The sequence below is a fragment of the Falco cherrug genome, chromosome 13, assembly GCF_023634085.1.
Source record: "Falco cherrug isolate bFalChe1 chromosome 13, bFalChe1.pri, whole genome shotgun sequence".
Lineage (NCBI taxonomy): Eukaryota > Metazoa > Chordata > Aves > Falconiformes > Falconidae > Falco > Falco cherrug.
Genome location: NC_073709.1, coordinates 25,253,836 through 25,279,024, shown reverse-complemented (window position 1 = coordinate 25,279,024; position 25,189 = coordinate 25,253,836). Strand labels below are relative to the sequence as shown.

Below are 25,189 nucleotides of genomic sequence, written 5' to 3'. Positions count from 1 at the left end.
AATGCCCGCTCCCATCTGCTGATACTCCTTTGCTCAAGGGATCCTTGAAGATGAATGATTTTCACACCTGGATCTTTTTTATACCAAAAAATCATCTTTCTCCCAAAAAAGATTTCTTAACTGTTAGCCCATGTAAACACTGCCTGTTACTACCTCGCGGGAAAGAATCATTCCGCAGGATTTTTTCCAACATCCTATGGGAAGACAGGCACAAAAATTTCCTTCCATGCTGACCTGCGTCTGTATAAAATATTGTGGAAAATAGTACTACATGCCTTTCTTTAGCAATCTAAATATTTGGAATAAGATTTTGTTTTTCCTTGAGTGAAGGAATTATTATTAAAAGCTGAAAGGGGGTCAGACTTAGTGCCTACAATTTGGAATCAGTGGGAAGCCTCACGATAGCTTCAGCTGCGTTTGGACGAGGCCTTAAATTCAGTCATTCCACCCAACGGGCAGAAACCATTTTGGGATCCACTGTAGGAATGACGGCATTGGTACCTTAACTTCAATAGCTGAAGAGCTGTCTCTGTGAAAGTAATTATTTCCATTAATTACCTAGTAAATGGCTCCAATGTCTACTTTCAGTTGGCTGATATTTTCCACCTATTGTGATCCCAGATGCAATCCTCAGCTGGAGCTTGCCGCTTACTTAAAGTGGACTGGAGCTGTGCTTTCTCACTTCTGCCAGGGATATAAACACTCCACATATGGCAGGTACCTTTAATGACTGACATCTTCAAATCCAGCATGAAAAGCAGTAATTCTTTTTGTGGTGCACAACAAAAACTATTGTGTATAGCAACTCCTGTTTCCTGGAGGCCTTATATAGCACCAGCATTTATTCTGTGGGGTCATGCTCCCCAATATTTTATTGTAATGTATGCCACGCATTGTTTGAATTTTGTGTGTGACCATTTTGCCTTCAAATTTGGAACTGACATTCAACCAGTTTGACATGTCAGGCCTGAGCTTTACTAAACAAACACTCAAATGCAGAATATCACTGACAAAACATACCACCAACCAACCAAGATTAAATTGTAAAAGGGGCTACACAGAGCTCCAACCTTGCAAGCAAATGGGCTTGCTGTTGAGCCAAAGAGATTTATCTGAACTAAAACAAAACAACAACAACAAAACCTCATAAGATTAAGTATACGCAGGTTTGTGTGTTTCATGCTAACATGAGAAAAACTCACAAAGTACAGGACTTTCAAATGCTGTCTAAAAATGTCTTGGCATGAGTTTGGGATGGCCACATTATTCACAGACGGTGGCTGCTGGAAGCTGCTCAGCTCTTTGAAATGTTAAAAGTAGGCTCAGCTGAAAGAGGCATGCAGCATGCAGAGGAAGTCAAAGTTACATGATAAACATAGCAATCACATATTCATACAAATAACAGCTGTAGATGATCTAAACATAGCTCTGATAGGACAGGAGAGCATTCAAAAGGAAATAGTTATTCCAGAAAAATATCACCCTAGAAAGACCAATTTAAAAAGAGTACATAAAAAAGTACCCTTATCTTTTCTTCTTTCCAGCTGCAGGAGCCATCTCCTCCCCGCAAGGCCATGAAAAATATTTTCTTTGTGCCCAGAGCAAAAGGTTCCTGCTAAGCCCCCATTTCTGGGTGCAGTAAATGCTCTTCTTTAACCAGCTGTGTAATAGGAAGTGCCACAGGTTCCAGCCCTCTTATTTAATTGCCAAGATTTTCTGCATTTCCAAGGGACTGTTACAGCAAGGCTTCCTAGTGAGGGTGCTTCCCTCGGTGACTTCAACAGACTATTCATATGGGCACCTATTTAATTCACCGCAGGGGACCTGCACCTTTGATCAAACACTGCCTTGCTATAGGCTTCAGCCCTTGCTGTGGACACAGCATCTTCCCCTCTAAAGGCAGCAATGCTTTCTTGTGATGTAAGAACAGGAAACCTCTGCCTTTCTACAGAACGGGTCAAAGCATACACCCAGTTGAAGTCCAGGATAAAGCCTTGCTACTGCTAGGTTTTGTTACAACAGAGCTCAGCAGAAATACTACTGGACTTATTTAGTAGGGTTAATTTTAAAGCTCATTGTACTTATTCAGCGGGACTTACAAATGACCTGTCTCTTGACTTCTTTGGAGACATTAAAAGATCTCTGTCAGTTCTTTATGGGTAATTATGACATTAAGGCCATGCCATGTTACTGTATTCTGCCATTAAACCACTACTTGTATCCTGCTATGGGAATTTACACTAAACGAGAAACTAATGGCATACAGCCTGCTTCTCCTTTGAGCAAAGGAGAAGGCAGACACTGGGCTTCACGGGCAGTAAGGACACAGAGCTGCTCCCAGTAACCACACTGAGACTGACTGCACTGTCCCAGCCCACCACCAGCATTAGGAGGGCAAAGAGAAGGCAATGGGCAGGAGACACAAGCAGCTGAGTTATACTCAGCCCTCATCTGCCTCTGAAAATATTAAAGCCTCTAAGCAGTCCCATTTAAAAATACGTGATCACTTTTAAATCACATTTTAAAATGAGTAAGCATATGCGGTGCAACTAGAATATGTATTAATGGCGTTTACCTCACTAACAAGCTATTACATCTACCACAAGTGTCTGTCTTACAGTGTGACGAATTACTTGTTCAACAGAAAAGTCATTGTTTTTCACCTTATCAATTACTAGAAAAAATGTTTACATGTGCCCATCTATTTTCATACAGCTCAGTTGTCAGTTTTAATTAGGTTCTAATTCTTTCCATCACTAGTAATTCTTATCTATTTATCCACGTGCAGTAAGTGGGAAGTTGTTTTAGAACCCATAAAGTATTCGCTGCTGTAATTAATATTGTGAATGTGTATTTTTCTTTACTGCCTTGCAAATCTCCCAGTGGGTTTCCTCCCTGACTGTGTCATGTTACCAGACCTAATGGGATTTATTTGTCACATGTTCTGCCACTGTTTTTTCATATTTGCTTTCACAAACCTGTTATGCTTGGATAGCTTCAGAAGCAACAATTATAACCAAGTTTTCAATGCCAATCTCATCAATGATAAATGTGAATTGCCATATGTCACCTTTATTATGGATTATTTATGCACAGGAAAAGCTTACTACTCCTTTGAATTACTGATCTCCTTGAGGGAAAGCTGGTGGTGCCTTGCGTTGATTACAAAACGTTTTCCTGTAATCATCAAAATGTTCTACAAAGTTGCTGGTCTGTAATTTGTTTTTCATTGTTGCTAGTTGTGGTCTCTTCAAAATAGGAGACTGGCAATGGGAATATCTAGATTTTATATCGGGCTGTCCACACCCATTAGTACCAATCATGCAACTGTCCTCATAGATTTTCATGGTGCTACTGGATGACTTATGAGGTGGAAACCTAATCTCTGGATTGTCTTTGCAGACTGGAAAAAAGCATGTAATATTTTGAAAGAAGAAGAACATACATATAAGACTGCAGACATCAGCTCTGACAAGAGAATGGCCAAAGCTCATGCTTACTTCACAAGGTAGTTTTCCTTGAGTAACTAAGTAGATGCTTAGTTTTAAACCAAGTTTTGAGGAGCTGGGTATTTTATTTTTATATTTGTAAAGTACTACATCCACATTTTAGGGAACTCTGGAAATAGTGACACAGACCTATGGCACAACAATATGTAAATAAAATAAAAAAGAGACAGAGGACGCTGGAAATCACCTAAAATAGCATTAGTGCTTTTCTTGTAGAGTAATCCACAAATATAATTTGGAAGAAACAAAACAAACCAGACAAAGACCAGAGAAGAGAAAATAGCCCAGGCAATACTAAATAAGTGTCATGCAGGGATAATGAAAGAACTTGCTAGCAGAAATAAAGAATACAAATGAGGAGATGAAAAAGGAGAACATTAAGTATCATCTATGTTTTTAAACCACCAGACTTACTCTACATGGCAGTAGCTATAAGAGAAAGTGTGATGAAATACATGAATTATTTTCAAATGTGCACAAGAGACTCTGTTTTCTGGCAACCTCTGCGTGTTCAGCTACAGGGAGATACGTCTGGAAAAGATGCCACAGATTTTTTATAGAAAGATAACATTTGGTAGTGTTTTTCTTTTTTTTTTTTTTTTATTTGATAGCTTGTTCTAAGGATAGACCTCTTATTTTATCTCTTCTCAATTATTTTATCATTTTCTCTTCCCCCCATGCCAGGAACAGAGCTCACAAATCACAGTGTACAACTAAGCTGTGTGCTACTGCTAATGTCAAAATATGGGAGTTGTAAGTAATGGTTAGTTAATTTAAAGAGGTATAGGGTTTCAGCTTTTAAAACTCTCAGCACAAAAAAGTACCTCCCAGATTTTCAATTAAGCACCTAAACAGAGGCGAAGAGGTAATTTCACATCACATTAAAAGTCTGACTTTGAAAATCAGGGTGTCACAACTTCATAGCTTCATCTGCAAAGGATCGCCTGCCCTTTCCAGTGACCAAATCTTTCTGCTGTGCTAAAGATGCCACTAGCACCATGCAGGCAGAAAGCTGGGTGAACAGAGCCCGGTTTTCATAAGGTGCTTGGACGGCAAGAAGCATAAATTTCTGCCATTCAGATGGATAGTGCATTGGCATTGCGCAGCACTTCCATCCTTGAACACTCTTCCCTCTATTTTCTTTAAAGTGTAGACCTTGAAATTCTGGGCTTGCTGGTTTCATCTTGGGTTGGCAGCTACAGACTGTGTTGGCAGGAGAACAGCTACAAGTTCATACTCATTTTTTCACTTCTAAAGTATCTGTTAATCTATCTTTACATTTTTGCTAGAAATAAGGTTTTTCAGTTGTGTCGTGCCACTGATGTTAAGCATGCAACGAAACTGAACCAGTTTTGTACAGTTTCCTGTTTTATTTTCAGTTGTTAGAGGGAACATTAAAAGCTGGTCTCCAGCTCCAAGGTAGATGAAGGTGCAAAATATAGGGGAAGATTTGCCCACATTTTCCTCTTTGCATAGCAAATGTAAATATACCCCAGATGTAAATACCCCAGGCACCAAAGACAACCAGACACACTTAGGACTGTGACTGGTGAGAAAGTTGCTTTATATGACCCCTTCACATAAACCAGCTAAAATTAATATTATGAAATTTCCATGACATTTTAGCAGCCTGGACATGAAGGCTGTTCTATTTCTAAAATGCTCAACATCTTAATACTTTTATAATCACTTGCCCAAAAAGGTCACTTGCCCTATCACATAAATGGGCAAAGTAAGATTGGAAAAAATTAATTATGCTAGTGTAAAAGGTATTCTTCAATGAAAATTATTGTTCTTCTAAATTATTTGTATTGGCCACATATATCGTAAGTGACCCCCTGTAACAATTCATGTAAACTTTCCATTATTTTTTTGTTAAAAATGGGAGTATACCGATTTAAGAAGAGTAATTGCCAAGAAAATTTAATAGAAAAGCCATGAAGAAACAAATTCCTGAAATTACTGCTTTCCTAGCTTTTCATGTTCTCTCCCATAACAACTTCGGATATAAAGGGGATTACTATTCACAAAATGTACTTAAGGCTTCATCCAATAAGAATATCTCAATGGAAGAAATGCAACAAAAGCAGTAAGTAAGTAAGCCTCAGGCTGAACATTTGTACCAGATTCTTGGGGACTCATTGGCAATTTCTTTCTTTATTTTAGAGGGATGATCTGATGATTTTTCTTACTCGTAAAAATTGCCTAGAGTATTTTGGAAAGTCAGCTATGATCACAATATTGTAATTAGCATAGTAAACTTGTGGGAAAAATATCCCTTATTCCTAACTTACAGGGACCTGCATGCTGCTAGCAAATCTATATAAATACATGTAACCCAGATGTGAAGGATTTTGAACATCACGGCGGAACACCGCACAAGGAGCGGTGTGGGAGTTCAGAGCAAGCTGCTGCATGCACAAGATTGTGCACCGTAACACAAAAACATTGCCAGCTGCTGAAGGTAGGGCAGGTATGGTCTTCACAGCAGCACACTCAAACTAGTAACTGACCTCTCAGCATGGCAAACTGGCTCAAATACAGTACTCCTATAGCACATACGTGTTGCCTCCAGTTCTGGGGTTACCTCTGTGTCAGCTGCTTTGGGTTTTTCTGTATCATTGTGCCAGGGACAGACATGGCATCTCTCTTGGACAGAGGCACCTATATGCAAAATCGTGATCCTGAAAAAAACATTTCTTTTTAATTTCTGTGTGGCTCAGTTTTCACCACTGGTGTCCTTTAGCAAGCTTTCTGCTTCTGGACACAAATACACTTCCCACCATGCTGCTCAACACTAATGGCATTTTTATGCTCAATTGATCCAGAAAATAAGCCTTCCTTACTTATCTCCTCAGGGGAGTTTATTTGGCTTTTCTGGAATGCTAGCAGAACAAACTTTATGTAAAATGTAGGGATGGTTACCACTTCCTTTTAAAACATAAATAGAAGAAAAGCCTCCACCAGATTTTATGCAACAGTGCAATGATTGGAAGACTCTCTCAGGATAAGGGGAAAAAGGACTCTAATTATTTCTTCTGCATAAAAGAATTTAAATCCACATCTTTCACATTCCTGGAGAGAGCCTATAACTGGGGCTCCCTCCATTTCAGCAAGCCATGCTTAAAAATCACTGATCCTAACACATTACTCGATTCAGGTGCGCAGTCCTGTAATTGTGTCTGGTCTCTAGGAAATATTACTGACCTGTATTTGTTGTCCCCACTTACATATTTGTGCAAAATAAGGTTTATACTTGAGTGTTATAAATAGTGATATACTTACACAGGTGCTTAGGAAGTTTAACGTCCCTTGCCATCAGCAGAAAGAATTTTACTGAAAACAGGTAAATGACCTGTTTACCCCCAGAGCAAGTACTGAGCTTGTCATTATTTTTTGCCTTCCTATTGCATAAAGGGTTTCTTCAGAGTCAGTTAGCTGCTGACTTCCAGCAGAGCCTACACTGTCACCAAAGGGCACTCCAAAGGAATATGCATGAGAACTGGATCCCAGCACCAGAGGGCTGTGGCAATTATTTTGGAAATTGTTTGGGCTTAAGCGCCTACTAGCTACATGGGAAAGATGAATCAACTTGAAGCCTAACTAGAAAGAGATGTAGCTACAATATGTTTCGTTTCTCATACCTCTCTTCAGAAATAGTCACTGATTTATTTTTGTTTTAATCTTAACATTTTAGTATAATAAATTTATTTTATTTTTGACTGAAAGCTAGTTAGAGCAAAGGTGGATTTCAGGGTGGCTGACAAACCTTAAGCAGCCATCTCCTCATTATGAGACAAATCTTTTAGTCCGTGTCAGCCTATTTTGACAGTTCCCAGCACCCTGCTTACTGGAAAAAACAGACTCCGGGTAGGAGATTAGGGTCCCACTATCAATGTTAATCAGAACCTACTAAGCAGTCATCAGGGTAATAAGCAGAAGGCATGAGATTCAAAGGATGTCCTTAGATTTATGACAATCCCATAATCTAGCAGGCATTAAAGAATTCAAATGTAATCCTAGTTCTTCCTGTAGAACTCGGGATTCACGAGGTGGGAAAAAGACAGAGGGAGAAAGAGAGAAAACATTCCTAGCTTAGTGATTATTATTCACTTGGCAGAGGAAGACATGAGTTCCTGCTCCAAGGACTGTTTATGCATTTTAACCAATGACAGTTTCAATGAAAAATCCAAGTGCAGAAACAAATTACATCTGATCACTTCTACAGATATTTATCACTGATAGTCATCATCAATCTTAGTCAGCAAACCCTACACTGACACCACCTCCCTTCAAATTCTTTACCAAGTTTACTTGTTTAGCATGCGAGAAGAAAAACCATCAAGGATGCTGCAACACGCAGAAAATTCCTGCTAACTCAGTTCAAACAGAGTAATTAACAGAATTAATCAATTTCAACTGAATGAGATCAAAGAAATCTCCCATCAGTTGACTGTATAGAATAACTCAAGGAAGATTAATTTCTATCCCAGTGTTCTCTTGATCCCAATAGGTTGTTGATGACAGAAGAGTAGAAAGAAAGCTTTTTATCATCAATCACTTTCGTTATTACTTGAATACACGCTGCGTACAAGGATCCACACATTCCTCTAATTTTAGACCAGAAAGCAACCTGTCAATAACTGCTGAACTACTAGCCATTCAAAATGACCACTTAGGGAAGAACATATGCCCAATAGCTGGTGTTTAGAATGCTTGACAGAAACCTACATATGGAAAAACACAAATGAATGTGCCTCACCCAGCCATGTTTTTCTTAAAGTAAATAACACTGAAGCCATATAAAACAATTACTGATTAACTGACAGCAATGCATCCTTCAATATACCACTTGCACATGTTAGATAGGTATACATCTGTATTATCTCCACATACTGCATTCATAGACTAGCTATAAGCTCTAATTATTACTATAATATTAAAATCATATTAGTATATCAGAAAAAGGTTATACTACATAATTAATAAATATCAGTAGTGTAATGAACTTGTTAATGAACACTCCTATAATGCAACAAAGATAGAGGTATCACTTAGCTGAACAGAATACTGGCATTGAAATGTGTGACTTTCTGACTTGCAGCATGGGACTCCCTGTCTCACCGTAAGTGTTCCCTAAGCCTCCTTACTACAGACATACTGACATACAAGATGCTGCAGTAGTAAAGTCGGTAAGTTTATGTTCCTTGGGCTCATATTCATTTAAGGCTATAGAATGTATAATGTCAAGCTGGAGGCTGGAGGGTCACAGAATCACAGAATCCCAGAACGTTCAGAGTTGGAAGGGACCTCAGGAGATCATCTGGTCCAACCCCCTGCTGAAGCAGGTTCTCCTAGAGCAGGTTGCACAAAGTCACATCCAGGCAGGTTTTTAATGTTTCCAGAGAAGGAGACTCCACAGCCTCTCTGGGCAGCCTGTGCCAGGGCTCTGCCACCCTCAAGGTAAAGAAGATCTTCCTGATATTCAGATGGAATCTCTCTGTGTTGCTGTTTGTGCCCGTTGCCCCTTGTCCTCTCTCTGGGCACCACTGAAAAGAGCCTGGCTCCGTTCATTCTCTTGACACTCACCCTTAAGATATTTGCATGCATTGATAAGGTCCCTTCTCAGTCTTCACTTCTCCAGGCTGAACAGGCCCAGCGCTGTCAGCCTTTCCTCACCAGGGAGATGCTCCAGTCCCCTAGTTTGTGAAAGGGTTTACATGGTCTAGCTGCCTGCAATAACAGAGGACAAGGGTAGGTGACCTAGTCTTTCTTCCAGTCCAGATTCAGTCAGTTACTGCATATTGATGCAACCTCACTGACTTAGATTACACCACTGTAAGTAAGGTCAGCCAAGCTTTGTTCATTATTTCTTGTGATTTCACCTTGGCTCTTACAGGTTTTGGGCTTAGTCAACACAGTGATTTAAAAGCCACCATGCTCTGCACTGATGCACCTAGTTTTAGCCGAACACAGCCGATGCAGTCCAAAGGTAGAGCCTGAGCTCCCCATGTAACATGTGGGGAAAGTCGGTCACCCATGAGGGGAACCCACAGTGGTCTTCCAGGAACTGCTATCAACTAGCCACTGGGCGACACTACAGAAAAAGAAATGTACTAAACCCTGTCAAGCTCTGCAATTTAAATCTCTCAAAGGAGGATCTGTCCACACTTCAGGTTCCAGATGCTGTTTTGGTGGGCTTGTTAATGTGACAAGAACAGAGTAAAAAGTGGGGAGTGAGGAAAGATGGAGAACAAAGAGCTAAAAGGCACCACTTGGTGCAACTCAGTAGCTGGAAACATCCACCCAGGAGTCAGGAGAGGAGATATGGGCTCACATCTTCCACCTCCCTGTGAATGCTTTAACCAGAAAGCCATTGGGTGGAGTATTCTTAATCCCCAAATATTTAGCCGCTTATGATTTTGGCAATAAAGCATTTTCTATTGGCACCCATGTCCTAACAGGCCAAAACTGAACACTTTTATTCCATTTTTACACATACCTTATTCAGGCGAATTCCCATCGACTTCAAAGGAAGCCTAAAAACTTACAGGCATTCAGTTCTCACATTATCTATGGCTGTGTCTATATTTATGTTCCCATGCATGCCTTGGCATGCCCCAGGGTCCTGCTCCAAAGAGCGTTCAGACCAACGCCCGGCTACAACATGCCATGGCTCACGCTCAGGCTTTGGGCTCAAGCTTTCCTTGGCATGAGAACTGGGTCTGAGAGGTGTGGGGACAAGGGATCGGCACATGCCTGGGTCTTGTACAGCAATGGCATTCAGCCTGCATCTGCTTGTGAGCCCAGGGAAATGGGAAGGACTCCCACATACCATGACAGAAGTAGTCTACCTGCTTAAGAGGTTTCCACGGGCGTTCAGCAGAGCACAGCTCTCAGAAAATACTAACCGCAGGAAAGCACGAAAGGCAAACACTAAAAAAAAGTGTACCGGAAAAAGGTGTACACAGCTTGGTTTTGGATAAAGTGGAACTATGATAGAAACTCGCTTACCCATCAGATTCAAAATCAGCATATGAACCAAGCCAAAGCAGTCACCCATTAATTTAGAATGAATGGCATGCCAATTATTCAAAGTTATTCCCTTAGTTCTTGCCATAATTTTTCTCTCTAGTACAGACTACTAAGTCTGACTAGGTAAGATGTGTGTATTGGCTTCATTACAATAGCATATATATGCTAAATATTGTGAAGTTAACTTTATTTCATTAATTCTTTGAGGTGGAAAAGTGCTGTTACGTCCATTTTTATCAAAGTGACCCAGAAAACAGTGACTTGACAACATTTCACAGGGAGTTCCCTGTGGACAAGAAATTGTTAACAGGTTGGGCTTTAGTTCTTTGTGTACTCAGCTGTAAATGTGCGCCAGGAGAACTGGGTCATTTTTCTCCTTTGTAATGGACATTTGTTTCTAAAATCTCCAAAATATATAATGGATATCATGATCATGGATAGAAAGTTTAATTATGCATGTATGTTTAACAACTTCTGAACTTTGTTCTAAATTTTCCTTACTGTTCTCTTACAACTGTAATGACTGATTTTCTTTTTCCCTTGTGAAGTTTGCCTTATAATTTTTTTTCTTTTCTGCCTATATCCTAATTTAGTTTGAAGGTTTTTTCTAAGCTGTTTTTCTTTCTACTTCCAAGTGCTTCTGGCCTTCTAGCTTACACGTTCTCCCTGTGAGATGAAGTACCATGCACATTTCCAAATTCTGTCTCCCTCAATAATAAGTAAATTTCTATGTTTTCAAGAGACTGCTTGGCAACTACATTTAGTTTGTATACAGCTATTACAGAACTGAGTTTGTTACTGCGCAACCTGGGCTTTTTTGTTTGTATTCAAATTGACTTAAGATTTCATATTGAGCTGGGTATCAATATCCAATTTATAAGCAACAACAATTCCATTCATGTTCAAAGGGGCGTTTCAGTCATTTGAAATAGCTCTCTATCTGAGCAATTTCCACAGAACAATCTTCTTTTACCGTGCAGAATACGTATACTTAATTTCCTTTTAGATACAGCTTCCCACTCATAGTTTTGTTTCCTGCCAAAATAGTAGCTCTACTGAGGGCCAGGCATTGTTTACTTTTCCTTTTTTTCTGTCCGGTGTAAATTTTTACATTACTTCTTGCAAATTCACTCCATGTGAGAATTGAACTGTTGAAGTTGTTTATTTTTTACTTCGTCAATCCATATTTCTTCTTAAATAAGACTTGTTTGTCAGCCCAATCTACTGTGCCATCACCCCTTTCCTTCCTAAAACTTGCATTCTCATCCAAGAGTGTTCTCAGCCTGGCAAACTAACACAGCTGCTTCTAGATGTAAGTCAGAATCTCATGCAGTGTTTCTCTCTCAGTTTTGGTCTCTCTATGGCAATCTGATCTCAAAATTAGGATCCCATAAACAGAGAAAAAAGCATGGGTTTTTTTACAAATATCAAATACATTTCTCTTCTGGGTATTTCACATACAATTAACGCTCTCAGAATTTCATTCTTTCAAAGAGTGTGACACAACTTTTTTTTGCACAAACTGATAATTAGACTGCTCTTCTTTAATTGTAGGTTATTAAATAATATCCACTGCCCCTGGCCTGAGGTTACTAGAAAAAAAGAGTAGCTAGCTTTTGCTCACCTTTCTCTTTAGCAACTTTTCTTTTTGAAGAGACAAAATTCTCCTTTAATCCCTCTGCCTGATGCATTTCTCAAGAACCCCAGATGCAATAGCTGTAGTCCTTAGCTGCTATTCATTCCAGGTCCTTCATCCCTCACATTGTCTTCTATGTTTCTGATACTGGATGCATGGGGTCTTTTCTGTTCTTCTTCAGATACCATTGAGTGCTCTTAGTGGTGATTAATGCTAGTGCCCAGGTTGAATCTTGTAACTGTGATGAATCTTCCAAATTGTAATGGGTAAACTGACAAGTATGTGTTGGGCATGTGTGACACTGGGCTTGTGAGGGAGGGAAGCTGATGCTTCTTTTCATCTTCCTCTTGCTGTTGATCTGTTCTGGTTCAAAGCGATACATTGTGCAAGGAATGTTACGCTTCTGCTTATGACTGTTCAGAGTCCAATTATCCTTAAACCCTTGCTTCAACCCAAGTCTAAAATAAGCTTTCTGGCCATAGGAAGGTGATTGTTACAAGCAGCAGGTCTCCTTTAAGTAAATGAGGAGAGCTAGCACTTTTTAAAGGAATCCCAAGTGGCCAGCCACTGAACAGAAAGCCACCAAACATCACACAATTTGGCGTACTGATTCTTTCGGACCCACCTACAAACAGAACTACCCATATGGGCCAGTGTCTTCTGGTTCCTGATCCTTGTGTTATCACTGTATGAATACAAAGTGCCACCTAATAAACTAGGCCCTTCTAGTCTGTTTTAATGAAATTTATTAGAAGTCCTGTTAAAACCACCATCTTGTTTATACTGATTATTTTTGCTGGTGTCAACAATACATAGGAGGTGGGGTTTGGCCAGCAAGGGCTATCAGTCCTGCATGCCAGCCTACAGGCCCCAGTAAAATATCAGTGGGAAAAGTGCACTTAGTTCTAGTCATTGGTGGTCCACAAAAATTAACCCAAAAAGCAGCAAAGGCGGCTTCTAGATGCATTCTTTCAGAGGAAACTGGAAGAGCTTGGCTCACTTATTCTGGCAAAATGAAGGCTGAAAAGACATCTGATTGCTGTATGTAGATCAATCAAAAAGACTTTTTTGAGCTCATGGACCATGTTGGCACAAAAACAAAACCATTCTGCGAATAAATTTTGGCTGGAAATCACAATAAGCATGAGAAGAGCCAGCTTCTGGAACAACCTCTCAATAGGGAGGATGAGAACAAAAACCTAATGTTGTAAAATAGAGACTGGTCAATTTATAAAAAATGACATGCTGCCTGCAAAAACAGATTGGTCTCAGAGGCTCAGCAGATTGATGGTGAACCTTCCTGAACCCATAAACCACATTCTGCAGTCTTCACAGAGCCACATAGACTTCAGGGAGCTGTTGGGAGAGTGGATAGCTCAGCAAGTCCCACATCTTTTACTGTTCCCTTGTGGATATGGGCTGGATGGCCTCTGCATCCCAGACAAAGCCATGCCCATTGGCTCAGGTCCCCCAGCAGCCTCCAAACCAGTGCAGCCCACTGCCACATGAGCGCCGCAACCCCAGCATGGGAGTTCATTTGGCATGCAGCTTGAAAAATCCAAGACCTTCATCTCAAACCCTCTCAAACACACACAGAGATGTAACATTCTTCCAACCCACACCTCTCAGGACCAGTCTGTCCCTTCTCTAGCCTAAGGAGAAGAAAAATCATCTGGGGAAAAATGTCTTCTAGAATAAGACTGTTTTCCAAGAACTTGTTCTCTGATCTCCAGTATTTTTAGCAACAGTAGCACTAAGAACCACAGTGAAAATTGAACATTTTTATGCTAAGTTACCATCATCAGGGTGAAACACTGTAGTGATAACTTGAGAAGATCTGAGATTTAAGAGGCAATAACGGTGTCCCGGACTGCGTGTTCTATCAAAGCCAAAACACTCGCAGCAAGTAAGTGTCAAAGCCAAGGATATGTACCGTTTATTAATAGAAGATGAAGCTATTGCTGAGTTAAGAAGTAGCCTCAAGTTACTAGTATAATTAAAAATTGTGATTAAATATTAAGATGAGTGACAAAAATCAAATTGTGAGCTCTCAAAATGCCAAGTGAATAATTTAAAGACAGATTTTAAAAGCAGTTGGGAACAGCCTTTTTCTACTTTTTCTGCTTCTTCATATTACTAACCCTTTTTTACCCTTTTTAATATAATCCTCACACTTCTCTGGTATTTGCATAGGTTAGCAAGGTTACTTCCCCCTACAATGTACTTCTGTTTATAATACATGTTTGGAAATTGCAGAAAAGGCTGTGCTTGCACCCATCTGAAATAGAAAAACTGTCACAGTGAATAGAAGGACAACCCTTTCTGGGGCAGTTGGAGGAAAAAAAATATATATTTGTGGACAGAGCTAGGAAAATGAATCATAGGAGGGAGCACAGGTTGACCGTGGGTTGTTTGGTTATCTAAGTGTTTTCAGGATTTTTCCATTTACATTTTCTTTCCTGTTAAGAGTTACTTTTCTTATGTTGGGTAAATAAAAACCTTGCATTGTTTCATCTAAATGGTGTCAGAGGCTGATACGACTTATTTGCTACTGAGGAGGATCTAAGAAGCCAGGCAATTGCTGAAGCAAAACTAAGAAGGAAGCGTGTGCACTGACTGCACAGGTAGGTAGAATAGAAACTGGATCTTCCCACACATGTGAATGCACTCTTCCACATACTGTGAGAATGAAAACTTTTTAAGTTTTGTTGTTCTTGTTGTTGTTTAGAACTAGGTAAAAGACCCTCACACATCGCACAAAAGCAACTAAACTGTAGGTTAGGATCCTCAACTGGACTATGGAAGAGTGAAGAGACAGTATTAATCAGCTTGATCCAGCACATTAACTAGCGTGGCAGTACCAAGTAGTTGCACTGTTGTGTCCACGGTGGAGCCAAAATGCAGGTCCCCATGGGAAGTTTCAGTTAAACTAGTGCTTTCCTGTGAGCAAAGTTTTTTTTTTCTTGAAGAACTGGCTTCTGTCATCAAAGATATTTTATTACACCTCGAGAAAATTTCTCAGCATCTCCAATTCATGGTAGCAAAGAACAGCAACACAACCTTGACCCGCTATGCCAGATGTGCATTCCTGTCTGCCACCAACCTGGATGAAGGCATTGTTTTTTCACAAAAGTCGTACATCCCTATTACTATATGTTATCTCTGCGGTGATGCAAATAGACACACATAGGTAGAGTACACGGCACAATTACATCCATGAGCAAAAGCTGTGCATGGGTAAGGCACTATGCAGTGTTGAATAAACTCAGTAAAAGTAAAATTCCCACCTATCATTTTTCCCATAGATTATGGGAAACAGAGCTCTGATGCACATTTTAATGTTAGTTTAAAATGAAAAGTGCACAGTGCCCAATGGATCAGTGAATAGCTTTTGGAGAAGCCAAATGTTCCCAGAAAAATGCCTACCTAGTTGGAGAATTTTGAAAGGACAGGTAGGAGTTCAGCAGAGAAGACAGTAGACTTCCCCCTGTTTTTAACTCTGAGGACTGCCAAACTGTGCCCAGAACGACTCTCCTCTCAAAAGCTGATGATTTTCTGTCTACAGATCTGTCATACAGGCTGTCTTACAGCACTCTCAAGTCATACAGCTGGAGGCATCCACAGTTCTGCCATCACTATCCCGTTAAAGTCCTGTCTCCCCATAGCTTTAAATGTACTTGAGTTTTTGTGAAGAAGCTGTCCTCCACCCACAGCTAAAAACAGGATTTCTACAGCGTTTGTTATGGTTTACTGGAAATCCCAAATACTTCTGCAAAGACTCTTGATAAATGTGTTTCCTGGATATAGCTGCATTTTTCTTTCCTGACATTACATCTCTGTGGAGAGACATTACACATCCACCGGTTTTCAATTTGATCTTTTAAGCCACTCCATGGCTTTGCACTTGTGTTAAGCACGTTTGCATTGTGAAGAGGTTCTCTTCCTTGCACCAGTGTTCAGCTCTCTACAGAAGCAATAGCACCTGTAAGTTACAGAAAACTTCTGTACAGAATTTCATTCCTCGCCTGTGTGCCTTCTTTTCACAACATAATGGCAGTCTGGGTGAGCTCTTCATGGTGGTGTCCCCTTTTGCTGGACACGTCTCACCTGAATAGAAACCTGAAGCAGATTCTTGAATATAAGTATCCTGGCCTCCTTACAGTCTGTACGAGGACAAGATTGATAGAATGAAGTATATAAATGATAAAAAAATGTGTATTTTGCAAAGTCGGTAACATATGGTTCCTCCTCTCTGAGGATTTTACTTATGCGAAAACAGTTTATTCTCCTTATATACATAAAAGATAGGCTTTTCAGATGCAATTTTTATACATTTTTTTTAAGAAAACCAGATGTATACCACTGCTACCAATTCCTTGTTCATTAAATTAATCTTTTCTTACCCTTGGTAAAAAGGTGCAGACTATATATCAGCTTCTTTTGAATTTTTTAACATCAGGTTGCATTTAGGCAGCAAGAGAACCAAGACTCTTGCAGCAGCTCTAAGTAGTTAAAGAAAAGATTCCCAAAACACTTGCTATACAAGGAAAAGGCAACACAGTTCACATGCAGTGCCCAGGCAATCACGAAGAAAAACTGTCTAGTTAAATATCTGCCACGAAACATTGCTTTCACTGAGCATCAGTATTGATTTCTGTGCAGTTTTACACTTACTTTTACTTCTGTATCATACACTTGGTAAAGGCAAGAATTCTGTCCCATCTTGAAGAGGACAAGTACTGTTACTTTCTGCTTGGGTCAGTGGCCTTTACTGCACAGGCTGAGAGCTGGCCATGTCTCAGTTAAGTCACAGAGCAACCATAAAGCCATCGCTGTGTCACATTAGGTGGTAATTGCCACATTCTCAAAAAAGGACTCAACTCCAAGCAGCACATACAAAGAACAAGGGAAGTGGTAGCATGCAGCACCTCCTGAGTGTCTTGCCTCTCTGTTTGCTGATGGTACAAAGAGAGAAAATGGTGGTCCAGAAGACAGATGGCAAAGTATAGCTCATATTCAGAAATACCGACTGCAGCAAGGCTGAGCTACATCAGCAGAGCTCTTCAGCAAGGCCCTTCTCTGCCATTTTTTTACAACTGTTCTGTTGGAAATTGCATTCCAGACGTCATCAAATCCAAGCAACAGTGACTTGTACATTAATAGGATTTTACTTTCAGCCTCCTACAGTTTATTCTTTACATGTATTTTCCAAATGAAAGCAAAAGTATGATGATGCCTATCAATTTTCATCATGTTATTTCTGCATATAGATCAGCAACAAGGGCTACACATCTTCCTACTTTAGTTCCAGACCAGCTTATTTCTGCAGTTGTGTTTTTTACACTCTTCTCGACCAATGGCTTTCAAAATTCCTATAAATAATTACAGTAACATTTGAAAGTAGTTGGTGTCTCATCTGAAGGCCTCAAGAAAACTTTAGAAACCCTCTCCTTGATGAATTGGTAGTGGATATCATTTCAGCATTTGATCTGGTTCTTTGCAATTGCCAAGATTATACTGGAGGCAGAACACCTTTTTTAAAAAGTATATAATACAAGTTCATTGTGGTTTTCAAAATGTTGCACTCAGCTTCAGCATTTGATTTCTGCCTGCCTGGATTTCTTTGGAAGCAAATGCTTGTTCATGTGAGAGATCAGACTACATACACCAGGCTCAGCCAGGAACATGTGCACACTACAGGTGGACCCCGCTGATCTGCCTCCCTTTCTACAGGAGAGTTGCACAGAAGCAGTTCAGGCAGCACTGGTACTGTAATAGTCAAATACAATCTCTTATTCAAATGTGTAACCAGGTGTTCAAGGCTTTGCTTTCTCCACGTGAGAGAAACAGTGGGGCTGAAGGCAGATCTCTTCTGGTGTACGTGTGGGTTAGCAAGTACAGCCAGCAGCTGCCATGGCCTTGTTGACTTACAGCATTAGAGTACTCCATAAAGGGGGTGAAGATTCAACTCTCAGAGCTCTTGAGGCCACACAACCTCAAGCCATGTGTTTATAGCTGGGCATATGATCTGAGCTCCTGTCTTCCATATGACAAAGATCATCTGCACAACCTTTGGTATGGCCTTTGCATCCCTCCCACCGCTTCCAGTATGGTAGTAACATCTCTGAAGCTATCCTCACCAACCACGGAATGGGGGCATAATGAGACTTTGAAGGGAATCCTGCAGCAGCCTGTAAGAGTCTGTTGGAGGTAAAGTTACAAGTCTGAGAAAACAGAGTATGGTATCAGCACTTTCTTCAGCATTCTACTAAGCTTTCTGTGTGTAACATAAGTGTATACAATACACAAAGTTGTTTCGTGAGCAAATATAAAGCAAATGGTAGATGGTAAAACTGAAATATCTATTTGAGGGAATAATGGCAACATTAGCAAGATAAAATCATTATATGGGCATGTCTCCCACTGAGGAGTTTTTCTTTTTTACGTGTATTTTTGTGAAGAGTGGGAAATACCTCTTTTAAGAAGTATTAGCAGAGAGAATCCAAACAAATGTCCTTACTTCAGCTAAGCAAGAGCCCAACAACATCTAAGGGCAAGTCCATGGGAATTTTGTCTTATTCTTCAGTGCTACAGTCCCAGGCGCCCTTAATGATAATGTTCTTAGCTTTATAAATTATAGTACAACCCGTAAGTTGTTTATCTCTGGTCATATAATGTGGTTTCTATTTAAATTTCAGTTATGTGGTTTTACCAGTTTGCAAGAGATTTGACCTTTCACTTGCTTTTCTCTGTTACCTACCAACACATTTTTAGGCAGTGATACATTTTTGGTTTGAAGCGTGATGAAAATGAAAACAGAACAAAACAGCAGGCATTTCTCAGTGGCATAAAGGACAATGAAACTGGAGAGTCTATGATTACTGTGCAACTCAATGGGTTTTCAAATGAACAGTTCAGCAGCCACCACTCCATCATTCAAGTGACTGTTAAGATTTTTTTCTGATATTAACAGCTGCTCAGTTTATAATATGATAGTGCATATATTACTCCAAATCTTTGAGGGAGAAAATGAGTCAAAATCATTTTTCTCCTAAATAATCTACACGTAACATTTCTAGTAAAAACATATGAAATGAAAATAATTTTTTTCAGCTTTGATGGAAAGCTTGGTCCATGTTAAATAGAGAAATAAGAAACATATTTTGGCTTAGAACATAGGATCGGTAGGGTTTCTTCAATTTGTCCAACAGTTCTGAATGGATAGCTATGCCTGTATAGAATCCCACTGATTTTATATATGGAGACATACACTTATCAAGTAGCAGGAAAAGTGGTGTTACGAGCTCTAAGTCTCTTTCCAGCTGACCTATCTGTGTCCAATATATTGTTCCTGTACAACAACTCACTCATTTTGTGGAAAAAATGTTATTCATTCTGGGCTTCTTTTTTCATCACATATCACCAGTAAAAAGCATCATAATATAATCTTAATCCTGATCCCAAAGTAAATAAAATAGTTTCCTAATTCAGTTAATGTCTTTTGAATCATTTGATTTTGCCATCAAGCTTTTAAATAAGAGACTGCTTATTTTTGAGTGCTTATTCAGAAAAATCACACTGGACTCTTTTGCCCAAACATTTTGGATTACTTATATCAACAGGAACCAGAACCTGCCCAAACTTACGGGTTTGATTAGTCAAAGTGTGCAAACAGAACAGTTTAGAAAGGCATTTTTAGATCCTGGCCTAAACACCTGGAGATGTGAAAAAGGAGGCAGAAAAATAATGCAGCAAATTTGTGCTAGACCACTCTGGACTAAAATATATTACATTTCACTGTGAACCTGAATTTTATCTTTACAGGAAACACTGCATGAATAAAATCATCCCTCTCCCAGCCCACTCTGACCTCCCTTTAGAAATATAAGCTCTCTTTGAGTAACTCAAATATCACACATGGACAAATCTATGCATTTACTGTGATGTTTCATGCAGTACTGTCTCAAAACAAAACATTGCTAAAAAGTGGTCATCACCACTTTAAATCATGTATTTTTTTTCTCTCCACCAGTCAAAAATAAAGAAGGATATAATAAATAAAACAGTGGAAGGAGGCCAAAAAGGTATTTGTCTTCATGTTATTTTGTGGTTTACCGCATCATACTGAAGATCTCAGCATTATACCATGTTGAATGTTGCATGAATTTGCCTGCCAGCATAAAGTGGTTCCTTTCTCTTCCAGAAGTGGATGTAGGAAGTAAATCCTCTCTTTTTGTTACAGATTAATTAAGATGGGAAGTGGTTATACATACGAGAAAATTAAACTACCATCTATCTTATCTAACTCAATCAATCACATTAAAATAAAAGTATTAAACATCTACTTAATCTCAACATGATGCCTCTCAACTTCTCAAACATGCTTTGTCAGTACTGCTTATCTTTTTGACTACATACTTTACAGGCATTAGGCATTAATTTTCATCTGGTTTTTTGCTCTCTCTTTTTCAAACCCTGTCTCATTATCTTCTCCCAGACAATTTTCAGCTTTCACCTGCTCTTGGACTTGGCATACTTCCAAGTTTAAAATCTTGACCACAGCAGAATTCTCACCAAGGGCCAGGAGAAACACAAAGCATACATACTAAGCGTACATAAATTTAAATAATCTCTGCAAACTAAGTTCTTACAGCTGTAGTGGGCTGGCAAATGCCTGGGTATATTTATTGATGCAGCTCTTTAATAGAGAAAACTAGAAAGTTTAAAGAACAGTGGAAAAATGGAACAGAGCCTACAAGAATAAAATATTCATTTGGCTGAAGCATGATCTAGGATATACCAAGAATATTTGCAAGGTGATCAGTTAGTCAAACAATGAGTGACAGTTCTGGAACAACCTTCTTTTCCTCCTCTGCTTTCAAACATAATACCTATTTCTACAGAATTTAGAAACACTATAAATATTTTCTCTTTTCCATTCTGTTAGCAGACTTTCACCTCAGCTTCTCCAGTATCCTCAGAGAAAGATGCTGAGGTGCTGTTTGTGCTAATAGGCTGTTTATGATTTTCCCTTATTTCTGCTTAGTTCTCCTTTCTTATTTTAGATTATGACTTTCCTGGAAACACCTGTCTTACAAATACTGAAACAGCATCAATAACTCTAAAGAGGTACGGATTAAATGTCTATTAGATACAACCTTCAAAGCAAATCATGTCTGATCTTGTTGGCTTGTTTGCATTACATTTTGGTTTTCATATGAAAAGGGGTTTGTGCTACAGGCCATGGCTAATATTTACCTCCACCTTCCTCCTATATATGATGCACCAACTCTCTTTTGAGATGTACCCTTCAGATTTAATGCCGCAGATAGATACAGGAAAGGGTTGTGTCCTACTAATCCAAGCCCCTATGGAAAACTTCCATTTCAGGGAGGAATTTTCTTCCCTTTTCTTTTGAAAAGTACTTTTTGTTTTTAAATATTAAGTTGCTGCAATTTCACCCAATAGACAGAAAATAACTGAAGTTATATTCACATAGTCTATAATGCAGATTGCATAATGTAACATGATGGCTCTGTTCCATTACGCCTCATTACTAAGTTGAAAATTACTGATGCTGTACATTTTTATCTTTAGTATTTTATCATTTTAAATTATGACTGCAGTGCAGGTTACTCTATGTAGTAAATAATCTAAAAACATTTCCTGCCTGGCACCCTACTAACAGCAAGCAACGCCTTCCTTCCCAGGTGGTCCTGGGGCCTTACTTAAATTCTAGTTAGGTAATTCCATTCTGCCTGCCTGAGGTCTCCTTTAGACTTTGCAAACGTATTCTTCATTTGTCATGCGTTTATAGTGGTGCTGCAGGCTATGGAACAGCTGTACTTGGGTGCTAGAGCAGTCTTGATACCTCAGTACAACTTACCTCAGCAGTTTTCTATACTCTTTAGAATCATGGGATGAAAACTGATAGAAAATAAGTTGGTGTTGGTGATGGCAGTGTTTGTTTTCAGTATTTAAAAAATAAATGCTTGAGTTCATCAGCTTCCTAAAGATTCAAAACTACTAATTCTTCAGCTGTGGTGCTAATGGTTGACAGGTTATCTAAAGCCTCTGACATTGCTTCAGAAGGCAACGTTAAACTAATTCTAGAGGAAAGTAGATAATCACTGGTAGTCTGAGGGAGCAGAGAAGGAAAGAAAGTAAAACAAGGAGAGATCACTGGCTGGGCTTTTTAATCAGTAATTCCAGCCTGAGCATCCACATCCATAGTACACACCTTAAAGCAGTAAAATGAGTATAAGACAAAGGATTCAATTAATTAGAGAAGTCGTCCTTCAATAAAAAGGGTTAAGTATTTTGGAAGCCATCATTTCAGCATAATTAAGCATTTAAAAGAAAGGTAAGTTCTAGTTCACTTTCAGAAATGCTGAATAGTAGACAGACAAAAAAAATAGACAAAAGAGAAACATAACTCTGCAAACAACAGAACTGAAAGAATAAAGTTCTGTTACACAGCACTAAAGGTTCTATTATGAAGGTGAGAAGTTGTTTATCTCCGTGTCAAGCTACCTTGTGTAACTTGTCTCCTCAAGGGAGAAGTCTATGACCAAGGTTTCATTTCAAGTGATCTGTTGATACAGCTATCAAAAACTAATTTGTCCAGTTTATTTATTCTTTTTGAAAATAATAAAAATACACAAATAAATGCAATCATTCTTTTAAGTGCTTAAATATTCATGAGCAATACTCATGTCTCTCAATCCTACAGAAAGTAACTATGAGAAGCATCCTTAGGCATAAGGGAGGAAAAGCCAGTTCACATACAATAACCAGTCAGAGAGAGATGTGAACCGAAGTAGTCATCCTGCATTTCTCGAGGTGTTTCTTCTTGAGTTCTTTTTTTCTCTGATTTGCTATCTTTCAGAGCCCCTATTTATAGCCCATTTGAGGACTTCCCAGAATTTTCTTTGTTCGGGGAATTTGTCAGGGTCTTAGTCACATAAAATATTTTTTACTGACACATCAAATGCTTTTGCTGACCTCTTGTTTTTAAGCACAACACAATGCAGTCACCAGCACCTGCAGTTTCGGGAGGCAGGACCGAGTACCCTTCAGTACCTTTCATATCTCCATATTCCCATAACTGAACTGGCCCTCAGTTGTTTCTAGTTCCTCACTAGTAAAGGTCAGTAATTTTCCACATCCCAATCCAACACAATTATTCAAGATTATGTTTACCCTTATGCTCAGCAAGGACTAGACAACCAAGCAGAAGGAGAAAATTCCTGCTAACAAACAAAAACCCCTGATACATCACATTGGAAGGAAGAAGACATTTTCTAAAGCTTTCCTTTGGCGAGGCTGGGCGGGGGGATGGGATGGTGACACATGGCACCAGAACAAAACCAACACAAAAGCAAAGGAAATATTCTAAACCCAGAATAGCTCAAAAGATTCATCTCTGTTTCAGAAACCTAGTAGTGTAAGTCGTTAGTCTGAGAGAGACTACAGGTTTTCCTCTTTCATGTGGTCTAAGCAATAAAGGATTATTTTTTTTCTTTCTCAGATTTTGGCTAAGATTTTCCTCAGGGCCTGAGAAAACTTTCCAGTCAAAATTTACATACCTGATGATAATTACGAAATAAAAACATAAGGACTTCCAATATCGGACTGCAGTGGGGACTACTCAGACTAACATGCTTAAGTGAAAGCATGTTTTAAGTGTTTTTTGGGTGGTAAAGATCACTCTAGTCAACAATTTCTTAATCTCCAAACTCCAAATTAAGAATCACACTGGTATATGTAAACAAATATGCGTCATATTCAAGTAATATTTGTGATCAGAGCAGTTAAGGATATCTCGGACTCCCCAAATAAGCATTCTCAGTAAGAGCATACTGGATAGCTAATGCAATTTAACTATGTTATGCCATTCAGATATAGCAGATGTTCAATACATACAAGTGTTGTGTAGACTTCACTACAAAATCAACTTTCACAAGGAAGGCCATTAACTAAAATAAATCACCTTTCTTTAGAACAAATATATATGTCATTGAAGCATTTTCTCTGATTTAATTATTAATAAATTAATCTAATTCTATATTCTAGTGCACCACCTGAAGTTATGAAAAATGGTTAGAAACCGTAATGTTTAACTAAAGTAAGTATTTGTCTATAGCAATGGTACTTACAGTAAAAATTATGTCTTGCTTGTGGGTTCCTCATTTGGTGATGTAATATTCAGAAGTCACCATGCTTTTGTTCTAACATAAACCATTTCCTTTATGGCTGTCTTTAAGGAGTCTTCTGAAGAAGTCATTTCTTCATAACATATTCTCTTCTGAAGTACACGTATGTTCTCTCTCTGTATGTCCTGTCCAAAATACTCAATGTACACATGAAAGTAAACTAGTAAGTTACTAGTTATGATACATAGCATCTATATAATGTTTTACATTTTCATACTACTTTACAAAGGGCAGCTGATTGAATAGGTTAGGAAGCACTTAGAAACCTGAAACAAAATTACAGAGTTCCTTAAAAGATTGAATAATTGTATCTCAAATATTCCAGAAGGTTTTAAAAGACCACAGCTTCTTTACTATAAATGAATAAATGAAAATTAGTGTCCCCATTAATTCTTCCTTTCTTAAGCATCATTCACATGAAACATGCATATGCAGCATGCAATCTAATTTCTGATGAAAGATCCCCAGTATGTTTTAGAGTCAGGTGTGTCTCAAAATAGAAAACATGTTCCATTGTTTAAAGGAGTAAGATGTACACTGCTACAATTTCTCTTCCAATTTATGAATTTCCTAAGTAGCAGTCACATAACAGGCTTTTAAGCATCTTTTCTCAGCTGTATCAATAGTTATTGATTAGGACAAAGGAGAAGGGAATAACATAATCTTTAGAGTTTGATTTTATTTTCCGTAACTTTTTTTAGAAATTTAATTCTTGATGTCTCCTGCATCCACTCTTCCCCCCACCCCCACCATGGGCTGCAGTATTATGATTATCCCAATTATAAATTTTGAAA

The 25,189-nt window shown here is 38.9% G+C and overlaps 1 protein-coding gene across 1 annotated transcript in view; it reads right to left on the bottom strand.

Moving 5' to 3' along the window:
* KCNK2 (potassium two pore domain channel subfamily K member 2) overlaps positions 1–24,517 on the bottom strand; it is a 104,303-nt gene extending 79,786 nt beyond the window's left edge. Inside the window, exon 1 of the mRNA XM_027809228.2 lies at positions 24,339–24,517. Coding sequence (XP_027665029.1) covers positions 24,339–24,372 — 34 coding nt within the window. The 5' untranslated portion in view covers positions 24,373–24,517. The remainder of the gene's footprint in view (positions 1–24,338) is intronic.
* Positions 24,518–25,189: the final 672 nt, after the last annotated feature.